The following is a 21,226-nucleotide window of genomic DNA, read 5'->3' on the forward strand; positions in this document are numbered from 1 at the left end:
CTGTCCCACTAACTTTGGAGAAAGTAACATAACTGTAATGTTGCTATAGGTGAACGAACCACAAAAGGAGAAAGGAAAGGAACAGCAGAAGAAAAATCAGGCTTAACTGTATTATATTTTCAAGGAAATTCCAGAAACCTGGATATTTACATTTTTCTAGCTTATTCTTCTAATCCATTTAATTAAATTCAAGATATCTTCCAGAATCAGCGAGGCTTCTTCATTAAGCAGCAGGATAAAAGGAAAAGCTTCCATCAGAGATAAGTGGAGTGGAGAACAGACTGACCAAAAATAAAAAAAAGAAAAACCCAAACCAAAAAACAAGTGATCACAGCTTATTCCAGCAAAGCCAGAAACCAGTGCCCCTGAAAGGGGGGTGCATTTCAGCAGCAGATGAAGCTTTCAGCAGCAAGTGGCCACGACAGCAGTGGGGAGATGTCCAGCTCATGCCCCAGCTCACCACATTTTTGTAAAACAGCTGCTGATGACGCTTCATCCCTACTGCGTATGCGTGAGCTCTGCTGCTGACCTCACTACTGGCATTGTACCCATCTAGTCAACACCAAAAATCTCAGCACACACTGTGAAACTTGACAGGACCGAGCACATTTGGAACAAAATTAGCTTTTACATGAACGGCCACAGACCAGGAACACACAGCCTTGTTATACACTGCGTGGGACGGGGAAAGGAGACCCACAAGCCATAGATGACCGTGTCAGAACATGACCGAAGTCTTCATGCCACGATGCTCACTCACGTTTAACTTAAACAAATGCAGCTCCCCTTAGCAATGAGGGCAGGACTGACCCACACCAACAGGCAGTCACTTCCAAAGTCAGTTCATACTTTCCCTTTCTGAACCAGGCCAAAAGAAATATTCTGAAAGATGAAAATATTTTCACTGCCATTTTACTTAGGACGGAGCTGCACTTTGCCATGGCTAGATATTAATGCAAGATGCATCTGGTCAAAATTACGCCACCTACAACTCACATATGAAAACGTTAAGAAAACTGTGCCAGCTCCACGCTTTCTGCACCCATGTGTCAGCTCAAAGGAGACCCTACAGAAGACAGGGCTGGACCCGCCATTATACATCTCCCAAATATCCTGCAGCAGTGACTTGGCATAACTCGTAACCACAGAACACATGAATAGAGACAACAAGACGTCATCTACTCTACCCAGTGACCAAATACCTCCCCCAGCTACAACCAAGATCACATGCCCAGCACCCTCCCAACACATGCTTGCCAGCCAGGGACAAGCAGAGGCCCCCCCTTCAACACCCTGCTGACACCAAGATTTGTTTCACAGCAGCTGGGTGCCAGGAGGGAGGGAGCTTGGGACAAAGAGAGCAATATGGGACACCTGAAACTGAATTAGGAAGTTGAGGGGGAGAAAGGGAAAAAAACATGTATTTATTGCCTTGCACGAGGTCTCCCCGGGGGGTCCAGGCAGCGCTGCCAGCAGCTCTGGCCAGGCTGGTGACGCACAACATGTAGTTCTTGGGGGCAGAAGGAGAGATCAGGCTACTTGAAGTGACCAGGTTTCAAAGTTCTCTTGGAGAAAAAAAAAATTCAAAGGGGTTGGGGATATTAGATGGTCTATTGCCCATGCAACTCTGGCTCACATGTACATGGATTAGGATCCAGCTCCCAATTACAGGATCACATCCTAGTTACTCCCAGAATCCTTCCACTCACTGCATTCATTTTGTCCACTGTTCGCTATGTTGTTATTTAAACTCTTGTGCGAGCACAGAATTATTATGGGCTTCTTGTGGCTTTTCCAAGGCTTTCCCCTTCTCCCCACTTTAGGGGCTGATACAAGTCCAAAGTATCACTTAATTCTGCAATTTTGGATCCATCTGGCTTGTTTATTTTTAGAGCACCTACAGCTCTTCATATACTTCCCCAGCAACTCCTGTTGGCAAGAAGCACAATTACGGGTGCTCAGTATTTTAGGAGGCTCAGGATGCCTGGAGCCTCCAGCTAGAGATGACCAACAGTAGGTTGCACTAAGTGAGTGGCCACTGCCGAGAATTTTGGTGCTCGTGGCTCCCCTCCAGCAACAGGGAGGAGCACGGGCTCCCCTCGCTCCAGGCCTGTGTTGTGCTGCAATAGATAAGCGAGAAGCCAGAGAGCATCCCCCCTCCAGGCAGCCCTGGTTCCCCACAGCACACGGGCTTTCCCACCCATTCCCCACGGCAAGATCCCTACCGGTGCATGGGATACACAAGGCAGCTGAATAAGGTTACACTCACAACCTTACTCTGCAAAACATAAGGACTTGGTTCTTTTTAGCCTCACATGCTCTTGTAGGCAGTATCAGGTATTTGTGATATTAGTATCTTGTTATGTTTAACACCTCCTAATTCCATAAAGGGGGCACGTAGCCAGTCCATGTGATCCCGATCAGGACACCGCTATTAACCTCAGCTTTCCCCTTCTCTTTCTTTTCCCTCACCTTCTCCTTTGCCCCCAACTGTTGGGTGCAGCCTCACGTCAGGTCCTTCTCCTGCAGCAGCATCCGCTGAGGGGACACCATGCTCCAGAGCACAGGTGATACAGGTGCTCCCACCTCCACAACCAGCCCAAGATCATTAACTCCTTAGCACAGGTGATCTTGCTGCTTGTGTCCAGTACTGAGAGGTTTCTGGCTAACACGGGGGAAGTAAGTAAGCAGTAACGCGCTCACATAGTTTTTACCCTGGAATCCATAAACTATGGATGTAGCACATCATTCCTATCCGCTAAAAATCAAGTTTCTTGTTGTAGAGAAAAGTATGTCTTTTTAAGAACAGGAATTACTCCCGTTACTGGCTGGTGCAGATTAAAGCTCATGGATCTGCTTGGCTTGGCTTTACTATCAACTGAAATCAAACCACTGAATCTTCTGCTTGATGATATCAAAGCAAATTCTCAATCTGAATTGCAAAAGCAATAATAACCTTTTCTTCTCATCAGCTAAGACCATTGATTCTTACTTAAAATGGCCAGTTCTCTCTCCCTAGACACTTGCTCTGGAAAACTATACGAAGTCGACACAGTGAAACTACAAAGTGAGTTTTAGTTCATCTTCCCCTCTGCCTGTCTCAGATTTCACCCTAAATATGAAATACGCATAAAAGCGCACATTAAAAGAGACAGAGCCCAGGGCTAGCAGAGCCCGACCTGCTGCAAGAGGCTGCGGGCCGCCCGGCGGGGCGCGGAGAAGCGGCGTGGGGGGACCCCAAGTTCCCGTGAGCCACCCGGACCTGTGGATTTGGGGGTGGCAAACGGCTCCCGCGGGGTTTTGTGTCTCCCGCGCGGCCGCGGGGGGGGGACCCGTCCCGCACCGCACCGCGGATACGGGCGGCGGCCGGGCCGGCGGGGCTCCCCCTCACCTGAGGGGTGCGCGGGGAGAAGCCCCCAAACGGCGCTTCCCCAGCCGAACCCCCACCGAGCCGCGCCGCCTCCCGGGGCCGGGGTGGCCGCAACCGCGCCGCCCGCACCAAAGCCCCGCCGGGAGCGCCGGAGCCGCCCGGCAGCGGCACCCGCACCCGGGATGCCGCCGGGGCAGCGCCTCCCTCCCCGCACCGTGTGTGTGTGTGTCCCATTCCTCCCCCCGCACACCCACCCTCCGCGGAGGCAGCGGGAGAAGTTGCAACAAACTCCCGGTGCCGGGGCGTGATGCTCCGCCAGCCCCGCTCCCGCCGCCCTGGCCGGGGAGCTCCGCGGACTCTGCCCCCCGCCCCGGGCCGGACCCCCGCCCGCGCCTACCTGCAGCCGCTCCGTGGCCGGCTGCCACATGGTGCCGCGGCGGCGGGAGGCGCTGCCGAGCGGGCGCCGAGCGCGGCTCTCTGCGGGCGCGCTGCGCTCCCCTCCCCTCCCCTCCTCTCCGCGCCGCGCCGCTCCCCGCCCCGCCTCGCCGCTCCGCCCACGCCCCGCCCACGCGTGTCCGCCGCGGGGCGACGGGGGCGGGGGCCGCGCGCGGACCCACTCACCAGCGCGGGGACCGGCTGCAGCGCGGCTGTCCCCGTGGCACAGCATCCCCGCGGGGGGGCTCCCCGCGCGGCGTGGCCTCCACCTGCAGCCGCTCCCTGGGGACGTGCAAGGGAAGGGGAGCAGCGCAGTCATCGCCGGCTGCCAGCGCGCTCCGTCGTCCCCCCGGCATTGAGAGGTGCCAACCTCCCCACTTGCATTCGCTGTGCACGGCCTGGGAGGATGGAGGGGGCCCTCCAGGGGAGCCCTCCCCAGAGGCAGCCTTCCTCACGGCAGAGGAAACTTTTCCTCCTCTTCTTCGAGAGGTTGACAGCACTTCCCAGTCAGCAGGACGCTGCCCTGCTCCATACGGCCCTGCCCATGCCCGTGCCTAGGCTGCTACTGGCAGGGAAGGGGCATGGAGCACAGGGAGTCGCCGGCCGGGGTCAGGACCCCTCCCATCCCGGGGTGGCCGAGGGGCCTGCACCACGCCAGCGTGGAGCTCACGCTCAGCTGTTTCACAGCACGGGCATTAACGGCTCCGGCAGGACAAGGACAGGCTTTGGGATCTGCCTCCTCCTGCTACCGGGCAGTAAAATACCCTATGGCGCGTCTTGACCGCCTTTCCCCACAAACAACCTGAACCTCTGTGCTACATTTGGGGTCTGGACAGAGGAGTGGGGGCACAGCACCATGGGGAGCTGTCCCAGCACTGCCGAAGCTGCATTCGCCCTCGCCTCCGAGCCCAGCCCAACCCAGGCCCCAGCTGTGCTTCTGCCTCCTCCTGGCCCCCGCCTGCGCAAGGCCTGAGCCGTGGGAGCGACAGAACCACGACCAGGGTGTAGGGACCGGCAGATTAAGGCATAGCACTTGCAGTCGACAGATTTGTTTCCAAACACCATGGTGCAAATCCTCATCTCCTCGTGTCCCCAGTCCCTGCTGTACCCCCAGCACGCGCCCACCCACCTCGCCCCCAGACCTGCCGGGATATACCCGCACCACAGCCTACCCGAGCCACACCACGGCGGCAGCACAGTCACAGCTCCAGCCACCGCACAGGCATATAAGGAAAATAGTTGTCAATGTTATGAAAACAATGTATGAATCGCAACATTCACGTCACCCTCATAATTCTCTGACTTGATGTTTCCATCTCCTTAGTCGGATCCGCTCCACAGTGCCTGCCGGGCGGGGGGGGGCGATGCTGCTGCTGGCCCCAAACAAGTTGTCGGCTGACAGCGCCCTAACCGGGCACGGGACGTCCCGTTACACAGTAAAAGGCAAAACAACAGACCTGAGCTCTCTTTTGCTACCTAGGAGGTTAAAGGCAAAACCTCCAGAAGTACCTAAATGACTTTGGTGCTTGGGCCACATTTTAAGACATGGCAGAGCTGCATCCTGGCTGCCACACCCAACGGAGGGAGCAGTGCCAGGAGCGCGGTGCGACCACTGGGCCCGGGCTGCCCCTATCCAGCGGGCGCGGCAGCGTGGGGGCTCTGCCATGGCTCTGCCCCAGCACTCGCAAGGGCACGTGCATGCTCTGCCCCTGGCTTGTGCAGGGATATGCAGGCATTGCTCTTCCCAGCGGAGATCAGAAATGCCACAGAAAAGGCAAAGTCTCTGCAGGCTCCTGAACTGCACCAAAGAACATTTTTCCAGGCACAAAAGCCACCCTTGGCCCTCCCTGGTGACCCGGGGCCAGCCGGGCAGCGCCTCACACTTGGGTGCTGGGAGGATTTGGTAAAACACCGAAGGAGTGTCTGTCATGCTTGTCCCGAGCACTAACCACCGCACCCTGCAGCCTGCAAGCTAGGCTCCCAAACCCGCTGTGGGTGCACGAGCCCGAGGGGCAAGTGGGATATCATTTCAGTGTCGGCGCATTAAATAGCAAAGCAAAGCAATATTTAAGGGCATCTTCCCAAAAAGCCAGGGTTTGTGATGGCATCAGGTTCACCTGCGGAGAAACGCTGTCCCTTGCAGGGCCGCACAGCCGCTGTGGCATCTCGGGGACCAACACCCCGAGACACATTGCAGGATGTGGGTGAGGCTGCATCTGGTCAGAGTGAGGCCTTAATGAATGGGAACTTTTAAATTGTTTCTGAAAACACTTCACCGGCACATCCCTTAGCAGCGACAGCCTAATTAAAGCGATTCAAGTCTTGCAGCTTCATTTACTGATGCATCACTGTCCTCTCTCCAGGAAGGGAAGCACTAACCCTGCACCAGCTCCCGACCGAGACACCCACCAGAGCTCTGCCCTTCCCACTCACTGAGCAAACACTGTGTCCCTGTCACCCTCTTGTTTCTTCCGACTGATGCTTACACCTCTGCACAAGAGAGGCATTTTCTAAAAGACTCGCTCTTCATCAAGTGAACTCTGGAGCCGTTTCATCACTCCCTCCCGTACGGGTAAATCCACCCGCCATCGCTGCCTGAACCAGCTGAGCGCAGGCACAACCCGGGCTGTCGTCAGCAGCGCCGCACGAAGGAAGTTCAGGACCTGCAGGTAGCAGAAGACCAACCCTGCGGCTGGAGGCTGCTTCCCTCTTAGTTTACACGACTTTTATACAAACTAAAACAACTGGGGGGGCAATCTGCGTTTATTGTGAAATGGGTGGCAGGCTATTAGAACAAAAAAGCAGAAACAGTTGCTTACTCAATTTCCAAAAGGGTGTGAAAACAGAGAAAATGAATGCTGTAGGCTTCAGGCTGAGGTTGTATGAGAGAAAGGTAGGAATATGCTTGCGGGTAGAGAGGAGCAGCTCAATTGCAAATTTCTGAAATCAGACTGGTTGATTAAAAAGCAATCTCCGAGCTGAGACAGCGAGCAGCGCTGTGGGGACAAGACAGTTATGGAGCCACCCTGCTTGGGTTTGTTTAGTCTCTAGGAGTACTCAAGCATCACATGGGTTACTGTCATGTCAGGAAAGTCATCCGTGCTTTCGGACCTGCACCGCGACGCCTCTGCGGGAAACTCGCTTTTCGGCTGAACTGGGCGCTGCTGGGGTGGCCAGGGCACCAGCCAGAGCCCAGCTCAGGAAACGATCATTTAAGCTCGGGTGACTTCATGTCACGGTCTCACTAAGGTGAGGTCATTTTTACCTAGACTTTCTAATATTTTAATCCAAGCATCATTTTTTATTGGGTATCTAAGCTGTTCTGCATTAGGTAAGTTCTGCCCCCAGCCAGTCAGAAATCTTTTGCGTTTGCTTAAATAAACAGTGTGAGTTCGTATTTCCAGGATGTACCGTGTTCCAGAATGTGCCTGTAAGAAGGTACAGATATATTTTCTATTAATTTTCCTTTTACTGTGCCAAATTGTGGAGTTTCTCTTCTTGTAATGAGTTAATATTAAGACAGTTCTTTCCGAAGACTGCAATACATTACACAGGTTGGTCCCACTTCTCTCAGTCTCCTTCACTTCTCTGCTCACAGACAGAAATACTGGAGCCAGGGGAGTTCTCTCATTTCAAAGGGGAATATTTGATGCAGTAGGACCAATTTCACTTCTATTCACACAGTAAAGTTGAAGCGTTTCCAGTGACTCCAGGATATTTTCTCTCTTTTAACGGCTCCTAGTTATTTAGTTTGTCTTCCTTTTGCACCATCTCATACCCTAAAGTAAGGTGTTTATAGCAACATGGGTCCTCTGCATTTGAAAACGAAAATAAACCAATTTTTTTTTTTTTACTGTAGACATTGCCTTTTTAATTAACTAAAACTGTCTAACTGCTGATCCCAATGAATTATTGGACTTCACAAGCTCCATTTAGCTTTAGGAGCACTAAGTCTCACTGAAACACCACTAGAAGAGTCATTCAGTTATTTAAATACTGCTTCCCCAAATATTGTGCAGACTTCGCAAGTCCTGTTTCCAAGATCCTCTTTTTGATTACGCAAGTTTACAAAGTGTACACGAGTCGTTACACACAACTTTTTTTTTCCTTAAGAATTCAGTTTACCTTGGTTTTGCTTCTGCAGAGTAAGAGTTTGCCTAATTAGCAAATCTAATGTTGTGTAAAGTGCTGTAATTAATAACATACCTCCAAAATCTAAATACACTTGTTACTCTTAAACATGTTGTCAGCTCACTCCAAGCAAATGCAGCATCCTTGCATAGGTAAAGGACACCAGATAAATGATATGAATTTTCTGACAGCTTTCTGAAAAAAATTTTTGTGCTTAAGCAACCCAAAATACAGTCTCCAAGTAATTCAAACTGTTTTCTTTGACAACTATCATATCTTAACATTCAAGTTACCAATAAATATGTTTTTATGTAGAACTTCATCTCTTGCAGATGGCAAAGCTAGATAGGATGGCATGATCTCAACTTTATGTCATATAAATATGGCAGAGTAAGTACCCAAGTTGGAGATTTCCAGCTCCCGTGGCAGGGTGCGTACTTTGGAGACTCGGCGTGGGAGAGCTGCAGCGTGGGCATTGCTCGGGGAGGACACAGCCAGGCTGGGCCTCCAGCACCGCGTCCGGCCGTGGGACGCCGGCAAGCGGTAGCTGGGGGCAGCGTCAGAACATTGGCGATTTGCAAATGCTGACAACAGAAACCTGGATTTTCAGGGGACTCAATCATCTGCAGGGTTCAGGGGCTACTGAGAAGCAACTTAAATTATGGTGACATCTAAATGGCAGATACATGCCCTTTGACAGGTACAGCAGCATCTAAAGATCTGGCTCTGTATTCCTTACCCAGAAGCTGCCTAAAGCATGGTTGCTGTTAAAGTAGCAGCAATTCAACAGCAAAGATGTTTCATTCAAATACTGGCAAAATGCAGACCACATGTCTCCAAAGGTCCTTGATTTCCTTTCAGTACTGTGTTTTGGTAAATTGAAAGGGAAATTTATTTACATACTTGCTTACCGTATAATCCCAGCGGTGCAGTACCATTATTTAGGTAGTCATTTTTACTCTGATTATGTAGGTGCATTGGGATGACTGCACAGACACAGGAGTGCAGCTCCACCAAAGGTGGTTCAAGTGAGCCCGCTTCTGCTCGCAGTGCATCTGGCTCATTATCCCCTTCACAAGTATCTGAAAATGGCACCAGGAGATGCTATAAACCTAAAGCAATGCAGTGTTAATGATTTGTGAAATTGAGACAGCAGTAAGTATCCCAGGGAAGGAGATAATTCAGGTTCAGATACGCCATGTTCTCCCCCCCATCCAGGCTGGGCTTGCCGGCTGTAATGAAGTCCTGATTTCCAATTTGTTTGAGAAGCTCTTGCTGGGGTTCCCATAGCAACCAGGTATGTTTAATGACCTGTGTTGGTGCCAAAAGAGGTTGCGTTTCTGATTACCTTTTCAGCTGTAACTACCCCACCACCTTCCCCAAGTGCCAGCATAGCTACTTCTCTTCCTCTACCAAAAATAACTTGGAGGATGATTTTGAAGGTGCCTGGACTAAATAAATGCATGCAATGCACCGGTAGTGACCTATTGGGCCGTATTTATGTGACATCCCTTTTTTCTTCTCACCTTTTGGCCTCATCTTTAGAACAGCAGGTATTTGGTCTCACTTCTTCACATTGGCACTGCACCGGTCCTACTCACAGTGGCAGTGAAAATAAACCACCAAAGCCATGGTAAGTCAACAAGTGCAGAAGGGAGGTTGCTGCAAAGGTATTGCATGGATTTAAAAGGCCGCATCAGTTCTGCGCAGGACAAAATACATGATAATAAACGGGCAAGCAAGTTTTATTCTTAGTATTCCCGTCACCTCTGCCAGGCAGCACCTCCATCGCAGCCGGCGGGAGCCCCCAGTGAGCGAGCGAAGCAGGGGCATCAGCTTCCCAGCAAACACAAAGTCGATCTTTTGGAGCTGCCAGCCCCCTCAAATCAGTACCAACCATGCCCCTTTTCTCCTAAACAGCATTAGGAAAGAAAGGCTGAATCTGTGGATTTTGGCAGCGGCTGGGCTGCGGGGGGAGGGCTTGGGCTCAGGGGCTGCGGCTGCACCAGCTCCCTGGGCGAAGGCGGCCTCCTGGCCCCGTGCCCCGGCGGCCTCGCGCCAGCTGTCAGGAAGCAGTGGGCTGTGGGGAATTCAGGCCATCCGAATCCGGGCCATGGAGGCACGAGAAAAGTGCCTGGAGAAAGCAGGAGGAGGCAGATGCGGCTCAAAGGCTGCGGGCCGGGCACCAGCCCCTCTGTGGGAGGCACACGGGCGTGGGGACAGGGGAAAGGCAGGGCAGGGGCAGGGAGTACTTTTGGCAGTCACCAGTCTCCAGCTGCGCTGCTAGGAAAGGCTGAGCTAGCCCAGGGCACAGGGGTGCCAAGCGCAGGATGTGTCCCAAGGGATCCCCTCGGAGGAAGCAGGACTGGGAGGAGGGAAGCAGTAAGGATGAGAAAGGGGAAAAACCCAAGGCTGAGAGCCTGAGGAAGCCGAAGGACAGAAGAGTTTGGGGGTGGTGATGACATGCCGGGGGCAGAGGAAAGACCAGGGACATGGGACCGGAGGAGAAGTCCTCACCTCCCCAGGGAGTGCTCCCACTGTGGTGCCAGTGACACAGCTGGTGGCCAGACACCTCCTTGCAGGGACAATGACATTTCCCAGGCAGCCTCCAGCAGCAAATCTTGCGTCAACATACCCAAAGAAGCTCAAGTCCAACTTTTAATGCACCAGTTAATCATGTAAGCAGCAGAAAATGACTGGCAGAAAATCTTTGATACATCTTTGAATCTTGTATCTTCAGATACATCTTTGTTCTCTCCTAGGTCCATACAAGCTTGAAACAGGACCTGTTAAGACCCCTGTCTGCTCTGTGCACCTTTGACTGTATTGGTTTTATTTGTGAATTACCCCTGATGATTATTAAATACTTATTTGTCTGTTATAAAGAGAAATATGTACCTCCACAAATCTGTACAGACATCACAGTCATCCCACCTCAGTTTTACACCAAGCTAAATCCATAGCATCTTCACAGCTCCTGTCCATGACTCTTTTTTGAGTTGCTCAGATGAGACTCTGTGCACTTAATTTAAATTACTTCTGGTTTTCAACAACATAAGCGAGAGGAGAATCATGTCTATATAGGTAAGATGTTTTTGGAGAGAGCACTGAAGACAATGGAATTATAAAAACGAAAGAAGAACCATTGGTGATAAATAAATATTGAGGCAACTTTATATGCACTGGATATCCCCTCAGAATAAGAAAATTTACCAAGAAAAGAGACTTTTGACAGTCTACAATCAACATTTTTGTTTGCAGAGTATCACTATAGCAAGAAAAAGGTTTGGCAATCTGTCATCTAGATTTCACAATTTCCAACTACTCAAGTTTATCCATGAAAATAGGAAGTTTAATAGAAGCCACGCTTCCTATTTCAGTGACATGTACCCACTAGTTATTCATAGGCATGAGACTGGTCAACAATGTGGCAATCTGGGAGATGTTTCTCCTTCCCCAACTTGAGCACGGGGACATAAAGAGCCGTTGTTACAACAATCCAAATTCTCCTGGAAACACCGGTGCATACAAAGGTTCCTTCACAGCTAAAACCAGGTAATTTTCACACTATGCTGCTGAGATGTTCATGGCAGAGGGTGTAAGAGGATGTGTAACAGTAACAGTGTCATTTGTTTAATGCAACCTCACTGACCGCCGTGATCAACAACCGGTACCAACAAAACACTAACGTCTGACTATGTCAAAGCACATAAAGGGACAGAAAACCAGAAGGACCGTAGGACAAGGGACACACATATTCCCTGCTCTGCAGTGGTTCTAGACTATAAAATGTGTGAGACAGGAAACAAGGCGGAGTTCAAAGATGAAACCATGCTCCAATTCGCCCAAGTCCTAATTAAGAAAAGATAGATCAGTAAGTGGACTGTGGAAGGCCTCCTTCTTGGTCCATGACCTGGGCACTGCACTGATTATTGGGAAGATTTCTAACACATGTGCTGCTGTATGGATGTGAACTAATTTGCTGGCAAATACCTGCAGAGGTTTTAAATATTGATTTACAAATCAACCAGAGAAGCCCAAGAATCACCCTCTTGTGTACAATAATTTAGTGGGACTCAAGTCCCTTCTAAGTTTTTGGGAACCAGAGTGAATGCAGAGCCCTCACTGAAGGTATAAGGCTGATGCCATCAACATTTTACACAAAATTTTACTAAGTTTTGCAACTCAGAGAAGAACTCTATAAACATGTAAAATGTCTTCAGCCCTAGAAGAGGCAAAAATACGTAACAGAAAATTAACAAACCTCAAAAATCCTTCATTAAGCTTACGCTTAAATTTCAGGATGAGCAGTCCCCAATACAGCAATGCAGCCGGACTCACATGCTTTGCTCAGTGCCATCTGGGAACTTGTTTCAAGCTAAAAGCAAGAGATCGGTTAAATAGAATGACGCATGGCAGTCAGAGGGGCTCTCTATGGATCCATCACATAAAATGCCAATGCCACGTAGCCAGAGCAGTTTTTGTACAAGTAACATATCTATATGTAATTATGAGATGCATTATTATGAGATGGGATTTGCATTTTTCCTTTCAAAAAGCTTATTAAGCATTGTCTTTTTAGATAAATTTAAGGGTTGTGTGCCTCTTTGGTGTGTAACAAAGAAGAATACACCCCCATGCCGAGGGAAGGGATTTGCCAACTATTGCTGCAGAATATTACACAGAAAATAGTACTCATAAATCACCCCTGACACTGAAGTCTGAAGAAGAGGGATGTAAATCAGAGACGACACATAAACGAAAAAGAGAGAGAGACAATGAATTCTCAGCAATCTCAAGGCTGAGTTGGTTTTGAATGAAGAGCACATTTAACTGTTAATTTGAACTCTGATATTATTTCTCTGCCCGCAATTTCTGCCCTTCTTGAGAGGTACCGCCAGATGGAATAAGAGAAGATGACTATATTGCTTATGCAAAATCAGGGCTTCTTGAAAAACAGTTGAAAAAACGTGGGTAGTGCCAGCCCTACTGCCAGGGCAGGGTAGTGGTTTTGTTGGGAGATTTTGGTCTTCTCTGCAGACAGGAGTCCCCTAAAGTGGAGCAAAATTAGATAATATTAACCAATTTGTACAGAAATGTTGTAGTGTATTGCATGAAACTTTAAAATGTCATCAAAACATCAACATATTTACCATTCAATAATATATTCCAAATGAAATCTTTCAAAATTCAGCAACATATACCACTAAGTGAACCACAGCTGTGAGACATTTTGATTTAAACCTAACATGTCTGTCAATATTGCCAGCTTACTACCCTATTTTAAATCTCGCATGTATTAATATACAATAACTCTTCAAAGCTATCAGGAATACAGGCACCTGCATGGAATTGTAAAATATTCTCTCTGTGGAAGTGAAATGGGTGAAGACAGAGGAAAACTGATAAACTCTCTACCTAATTCAGCGCTCTAAAAATCTCCTCCAGGCTTTGTCCTTATCACACGCAGGACAACACAGGGCACAAGGAGAGAGGGGAAGCAGTGTGCCAAGTACTGGAGATAAAAATAACTGGTCATCATCTTTTATATGTAGAACAATCTCAATTTCAAATTCATGGCAAGATGAAAGTGGAACAGCATAATAGGCACATGCGAAAGCAGATCCTTTCTTATTTACATGACATTTTGCCAGTTTTGTTTTGACAGACCATTCTAGCAAATGCCATATAAAGGGAAAACAACTGAAATATATGTTCAAATTAAATTAATAGGAGGTACTGCTGTCACTTACAGACCACAAATAAGACATTATGGACGGTACATCTTAGGTACGAAATCCCTGAAAGAAATTAATCTGCATCATGACAGTTATTGCCTGGTTGTCTTCTTCACATGACAGATGCAATATAGTGAGTCAAACAACAACAGGCTGCTCTGAAGAATAAATATCAATGCCATACAACAGGATCTACAGACAGAAAGTTTTCAGCAAGTTAATATCGATTTCAGCTCTCTGTAACCTAACCATGTGTTGCACTGTCCTCTTGGAGAAAGAATCAGAACTGGAACCTCTTGTATGTGCTCTCTCTGTCTCAATACAGTATAGGAAATAAGCTGACTTCTAGGAGACTGACACTTGAGCCATTATTTTTCAAAAAAAAGAAGCTAAAGCCAACCTTCTGGAACGTGGCTGGGCTAAATGAAGCTTTATCATGCATGAAATTGCCCTCATGGCCCTCATACTCATTACCAAAGAGTTTTCTTGAAGCTTTTACTGGTCAGGTGTGCAGATGAAAGGGAGTAAGAACTGTGTCTTAGTTTCATAGGCTTGAAGGCATAATTCCAAGATATTGCGAGTAAATACACTATTATATTTCAATTCTTTTAATACAAGAATGTATGCTAAGCCATCAGATGGGACAGCTATCTTTAAGCAACCTTCCTGATGGTATTTTCACAAATTGTCGGTTGCCCAAAGGCAAAGAGTATACAAGAGTTGGCAGTGAAGGTCTGTCATAAATATTGTTTCCACATTCAACAAGGCATTGTCATATTTTTCAACCTGACTGAGATTTTATTTGTTAGATTTTATACAGATACATAAATTTCACATGTACTAAAAGACAGTGTAAGTCATTCACTAAATGGGAAGTTTGGGGAAACTTTTTTTTTTTAGAATTGTGGACCTATAAAAGCCTTTCATGAAAAGATCTCAGAACATTTCAGAGACATTCATTAGGTCTCCTAGGGCAAAGGAGGTGAATTTAATTACATGCAATTATTTGAATTCAGAATAAATTGCTACCCTGTGAATTTAAGGGTTGTGCTGATAGTCAGTAGGAGATTCATGGTGAGAACTTGTGAATCTCTTGTGGTCTCTCCCCGCTACGGCTGTAGGACAGCCCTCGTAATGCCACTGCTCCTTTTGCAAAGACTTTTACTCAAACCTTGGAAGTCTCCCAAGCCACCAGCCTGAGGAGTGAGGCTACGCTTCTTTTCTTGTGGATACATTCACAGGTCAAATCCATGTGGTCTGACTGTCATCGGAAGCATCTTGTGCTGATATTTTGACATAAACATGTCCTGTCTTTGTTAGTATCAAGAGTTGTAGATACTTTCCTCCCAGGAAGAGTTACAGGCAATCTTGACTTTGTATTTGTATGTCAGACACCCCAAAAGGGGCAAAAATGCAACAATGCCAAAATGCTGAGTCTTTGAAACAAGGAAACAATACCATGGCTTAAGGACAAAGGCATTCACATAGGCTACAGACCACCACCTCTATTAATGCATCATTTAGGTGCTAAACACTACAGTCCTGGTTGAGCAATGTCATGCTGAGATATTGCTGTACTGATGCAATACTGGATACAGTCTTTCATCAACCAAAGCATTTATGGGAAGGGCGGAAGACGAGATTTAACTGATCAAAGACTTACAGAGACAGATGAGTCAAGAGAGTGTCATAGGTTCATCCTGGTCTGGCTTGCAAAGGGATTCACAGCCGAGAACTCTTCACTGACCAATTTTCAGCTGTTTTTCTTGCTTGTCTTCATCTACGGTGCCAACAGTTAAATTTCTCCATAAGATGCTAATGCCCTGGAGTGGCAAGGCAGAAGATGCAGCACAAGCAAAGGGAGAAAGCAAAGGATAATGAGATACCTCTTGGCAATGATCAGCCTTCAAACTGTTATGACTGGGGGTGAGAACCAGGTCTTCTGCTGACAAACTAATCATAATTGCAGCTGCTACATGCCAAAATGATCTAAATTGCATTAGGCTATTTTCTCTTTCCACAGCAGCTACACACATTTTTGTTAACTTGTGCAACTTGTATCTGGCTTATAGACTCAGGTTCCAGGCAGATTTACTTCAGATTCCACATAACTCAATAGAAAACTGTGGTGAAGATCAGAACAGTCACACTCCGATTTTTTTGAGCAGTGGTGACTGACATCCATGTATGATCACATGCATATGTACATGAACTTGCTCATATGGAAACGTGAATGGAGTCCAAAGTTTAATAGACTGCAAATTCAGATTATTGTCCATGTGTTTACTACTCCCAGGAGCTAGAAGAGAAGTCACAGCTGGCTTCATAAGAGATATCTGTTCTGCTGCAAGGAGCTACCTCTGAAGGGAAGTAGACTAGTTCACAGGAAAAGAAACAAATAAAAAATCTAGCCTGAAGGGAATCTCCTTGAGAAGATAGCATTGCTTCCAGACTGATAAACATGATCTCTCCTGGTCTGTGGGACTCCAGCAAAAAGTCCAGGGTCAGCGAGCTAGGGCAGATTGTTTCCCTTAGACTCTTCCTGGTCTGTTATTGAAGCAAGCACAACAGACCAGCTTATTTTCCTAAATGATTAACTTTTCTGCTTTTTCTGCTCAGCACATCAGATAAAGAAGTTTATTCAGTTAGCTTATTTATTTACATTCCTTTGCCAAAGATCTCACCAAACAAAGCCTATTTGATGATTTATTCTTTGCTAAAGGGGAAGCTTATTTACAATAATCATCATAAACTTCTTAAAAGGAGGATTTGGAACTGGAATTCATAATAACAGAGAAATCTGACTTTTCCAGAGAGGTCATTTTTGTTATCCATTTTGCACTGTAGAAGGAATGAAGGCAACTGAGCCCAGATGGGGCTGGATGTGGCATAACCACTTTGAAGTTTTGTTTGCTTTCACTGATTGACCCAATTCCCATCAGAAGGAATCACCTTCACCTAATTGGAGCTCTTCCAAAATATGAGGGGGGAAAAAGGATATAAAGGATTCAGATGCTGGGTCCCACAGAGGGTGCTCTGCAGCACAGAAGTTGCACAAGTGGGATCACCTCTAGTGCAAGCAGAGAGGAGAGTCAAGAAGTACAAAGACGACTTCTGAGCAAGTCCTCTCCAGTGACCAGCATGTCAGACTATGAAGGAGCTGGTGGGAGCTGAGAGCACACTGCACTCTGCCCATCTTTGTAACAATCTTTAGCTATTGCAGGTAGTAGTATTCCAATTGCTCTGATTCCAGACTCGGGCCAGTCCCATCTCCCTGATGAGACATTTAAGATGGACATAAAGGTGGCTCAGAGTCAAATTTGCCTTATGTCATCCCTCCTGACACCACAAAACTACAGTGTTTTGGAGGATGCTCAGCCAAATTCTCAGGGAATGGAGGACAAACTTGCAAAGAGGAGATAAAGCAGACTGGCTTCATATCTCGCATTTGGCACCAGCTAAGTGCTTTGCCCTTCTCCCATTGTTCATCTGCTTGTGCAGAGCATTTCACAGGTTTGATAGACTCTGAGAGATAAAACGTATGGATGCTGAGAGACAAAACGATGGAGGCTCCACGAGGAGGAGCTGGAAGCCGTTGTGCAGCAGGACAGCTATAACGTAGTCGCCATTACAGAAACATGGTGGGATGACTCGCACGACTGGAGTGCTGCAATGGATGGCTATAAGCTCTTCAGGAGGGACAGGCAAGGAAGGAGAGGAGGTGGGGTGGCTCTGTATGTTAGGGAGTGTTTTGATTGTATAGAGCTCAATGATTGTGGCGACAAGGTTGAGTGCTTATGGGTAAGGATGAGGGGGAAGGCAAACAAGGCAGACATCCTGCTGGGTGTCTGTTATAGACCACACAACCAGGACGAAGAAGCCGACAAAGCGTTCTACAAGCGACTGGCAGAAGTCTCACAATTGCAAGCCCTTGTTCTTGTGGGGGACTTCAACTTACCGGATGTGTGGTGGAAATATAACACAGCAGAGAGGAAACAGTCCTGGAGGTTCCTGGAGTGTGTGGAAGATAACTTCCTGACACAGCCGGTAAGCGAGCCTACCTGGGGAGGTGCCCTGCTTGACCTGCTGTTTACAAACAGAGAAGGACTGGTGGGAGAAGTGATGGTCGGAGGCCGTCTTGGGCTTAGTGACCATGAAATGATAGAGTTCTCAATTCTTGGTGAAGTAAGGAGGGGGGTCAGCAAAACCACTGCGATGGACTTCCAGAGGGCAGACTTCGGCCTGTTCAGGACACTGGTTGAGAGGGTCCCTTGGGAGACGGTCCTGAAGGGCAAAGGGGTCCAGGAAGGCTGGATGTTCTTCAAGAAGGAAATCTTAAAGGCACAGGAACAGGCAGTCTCCATGTGCTGTAAGAAGGGCCGGCAGGAAAGACGACTGGCCTGGCTGAACGGGGAGCTTTTGCTGGGACTCAGGAAAAAACATGAGAGTTTATCACCTTTGGAAGGAGGGGCAGGCAACTGAAGAAGAGTACAAGGATCTTGTTAGGTCATGCAGAGAGGGAATTAGAAAGGCAAAAGCCCAGCTAGAGCTCAATCTGGCCACGGTCGTAAGGGATAACAAAAAATGTTTCTATAAATACATTAACAATGAAAAGAGAGCCAAGGAGAATCTCCATCCTTTACTGGATGCGGGGGGGAACATTGTCACCAAGGATGAGGAAAAGGCTGACATACTTAATGCTTTCTTTGCCTCAGTCTTTAATAGCCACACCAGGTATCCTCAGGGTATTCAGCTCCCTGAGCTGGAAGACCAGGATGGAGTGCAAAATAAACTGAGAGACCTGGAGGACCTGACAGGCTAAACCTTTCCCTGAATTAAACTGGTTTTCATCTGCCTCCCATGTTCAAGCAGGAAGAAGAGGTCCATGGGAGGCCCCTACTTCTGCACCCCCTCTGAGGTCTGGAATATGAGAGCAAAGAAACGCACAGATAGCAGACTTCAGCCCAGCCAGTACTGAGTAGCACATGAAGCTTGGAAACGTAGCAGCAGGGAAAGAAAAAGAGGTTCCCAAAGCTAGCCATGCAGCAAACAACTCACGCAGAAACGGGGCTGGAGGCACCTGAAGGGAGGATGGGCTGGATTTGCTCAGCTGTAAGGATGGGGTACAGCTCTGTCTGATGCATTGTGCTGGTCTGCTCTGCAAAAGCTGAGAGGTTGTGGGCAAAATGAGAAGGGAATGTCAGAGAAATTTTGGATTCAGAAGGATTTAGCCACACGAAGGGGCAAAGGTGTTCCCTGTAGGCATAACTCTGGCAACACAAGTGAGGGGGGCTGTTTAATTCCTCTGAGCCATCCACAACAGAGAATACTCAGAGGTGTTGAATTTATTCCTCATCAGGTATCTATTGCTATCAAAAGAGAAACTATACATCTTCAGAAATGTCATATCTGCTGAGGCATTTCTCAACAAAGCCCTGTTGGAGAAAGGCCAAGCCATTTCCAGAAATAAAGCTGTGATAAGATGAAAACATCAGTGCTGTGATTGAAGTTTCACCGCATGAGCCTTCAGCGAAGCAAGCAATGTTTGTTGTAGTGCTATATACGCCTATGGTCAGGTTTTTTATATTTTTAGATGCAGAGAGACGCCAAACCAGTTTCCCCCAGAACGTCACAAATACCATCTTCAAATTTGCATTGTTTTCAAAGGGATTAAGTGCGTAGAGACTTCTGCCATTCAAAGACATGCTTTATTGAGCTTAGATCTCTCCTCAGTTCTCGTTTCCCTCACACCAGTGTACCAGTTGGCTGTGTTTGCAGTGGAGGGGGTAACAGCAAAATCAGACTGGTGTTTTTGGTGCAGGATGTTACCCAGCCTGGACTGACAACGCGCAGGGTTAATGGCGGCAGGGGCTGCCTCAGGTCTCCTTCCAACTACCCACAGCCCACCTGCGCCTCCCCAGCTCTCCCCTGGCCGTTTGGCTCCCTCCGAACCCACTATTTGATTACTTTGGTAACAGAGACAGGGTAAGCTGAGAACAAATGGAGCTCCCGCAGGCTTGCACCGGCCGCTTGCCCGGGGTCCGGCCGGGTCAGGGCCACGTCCCCAGGCCTTTCCTCCTCTGTCTGCCTCACCGCAACAGCAGGAGGGCGGGAGCAACGGGCTGAGGGCCGCGGCGCGGGCAATGGCGGTGCCGCCGCCCGCCCCCAGCGCGGGCTCACGGCAGCGCCGCTGCTGCCGCCTGCCCGGCCCGGGCTGTCACTGCACGCCCGGCACAGGGACACATCGGGGGGGGGGGGGTTAAAATGGGTCTCCAAAGCGGGCGGATGGCTCTGCGCTCGGCAGCCATCTCCGGCGGCAGACAAGCCAGGTCCCTTCGCCCAAGGAGCAGCGCACCGTAAGACAGCACACTGCAGCGAGCCCCCGCGGTGGCAGGGAAAGCCTCCCTCCCTCACAAGCGGCCTGCACCCCTCAACAACACCGGTTTTCACCATGTATTTGGAGGAAGTTGAAGCGTGTTAGAGCTTAGGGAGCGTGGAGATCCAGCTTCTTCCCAAGTGTAAGGTCTGCTACTGAGAACTGGTCCTGCCGGGGGACCAAGGCTTCTCCGCCGAGGGAGCGGCTACGCGTCACCCTTGGAGCCCACACCGGTGGCGTGCAAATGGCCAAAGCACCTCCTGGAGACAAGATGCAAAGAGAGGCCGAAGCTGTGGCAGTGGTCTAATTTCTCTCAGCTAAAGTTAGGGTTGCGTCTGTAGGCTTTAACGGGGATAATTTTAAAGTTTTTAGTCAACATGTGTTTTCTAACTGTGGTGCTCAACTGTTCCCTTGGGCCTTGTATTTATGTCGTACTGCAGTTAGCCCAACCGCATGGTCAGCGATGCTGTCTTCATCATTTTGGACTGACTCCATCCAGAATCCATGTCAGTCATGACATTTTCCTGTTAGCACGTGTATCACAACTCTGAGCTGTAACTGCAAGTTTCACACCGCCCCAAGAAGCACGCAGGAATAGATGCCCATGCTGCTGGGGGGAAAACACTCAGAGAGGTTCTCCTATTTCCAGAGGGAAGAGGAAGAAAAAAGGGCCAGACTTGGGGAGCGCAGAGGTACTGGATGTTAATGACAAGCCTGGAGACTTGTCCCCATCTGCAGGAGGAGCTGGAGGCTGTTAGCCCATTGCCAGGGGGAAGAGCACATAGAGTCACCCCTTTCTGCACCTGGATTATTTACAGCAAAAAAACCGTGTAGTATATTAACAGCAGGTGGTATTTGCCATACATCTAGATTTGCTCCCTATACAGAGCAAACCCCCTCTGGTTTGGGAAAAGCATATGAAATAACCAGTGCCCTTTGTCCTCAGAAAGACATGATCTGGCATATAAGGACAGTAACCAACTTGTTCTAGCAGCTTCAGAGCTGGGATAAAAACTCAGGATGGGTTTCTTCCCTCCAGGTCTGAGGCCTGCTCCATCTGGCAGGCAGTGCAGTGCCTCACAAGTATCTCAGAAGCACATGGATACAGGCATAGTGCATGCATAACATGCCATCAGAGTTCAATAAAATAAATTGGAAGGAGCAAAAGTAATTTTC

At 48.4% G+C, this 21,226-nt stretch overlaps 1 protein-coding gene across 1 annotated transcript in view; it reads right to left on the reverse strand.

Moving 5' to 3' along the window:
* Positions 1-3,800, reverse strand: part of PID1 (phosphotyrosine interaction domain containing 1) — an 88,360-nt gene extending 84,560 nt beyond the window's left edge. The window contains exon 1 of the mRNA XM_059822756.1: positions 3,768-3,800. Within this exon, the coding sequence (XP_059678739.1) occupies positions 3,768-3,797 (30 nt within the window). The 5' untranslated portion in view covers positions 3,798-3,800. The remainder of the gene's footprint in view (positions 1-3,767) is intronic.
* Between the last annotated feature and the right edge of the window lie 17,426 nt (positions 3,801-21,226).

Source organism: Gavia stellata, chromosome 11 (genome assembly GCF_030936135.1).
Source record: "Gavia stellata isolate bGavSte3 chromosome 11, bGavSte3.hap2, whole genome shotgun sequence".
NCBI classification, from domain to species: Eukaryota; Metazoa; Chordata; class Aves; order Gaviiformes; family Gaviidae; genus Gavia; species Gavia stellata.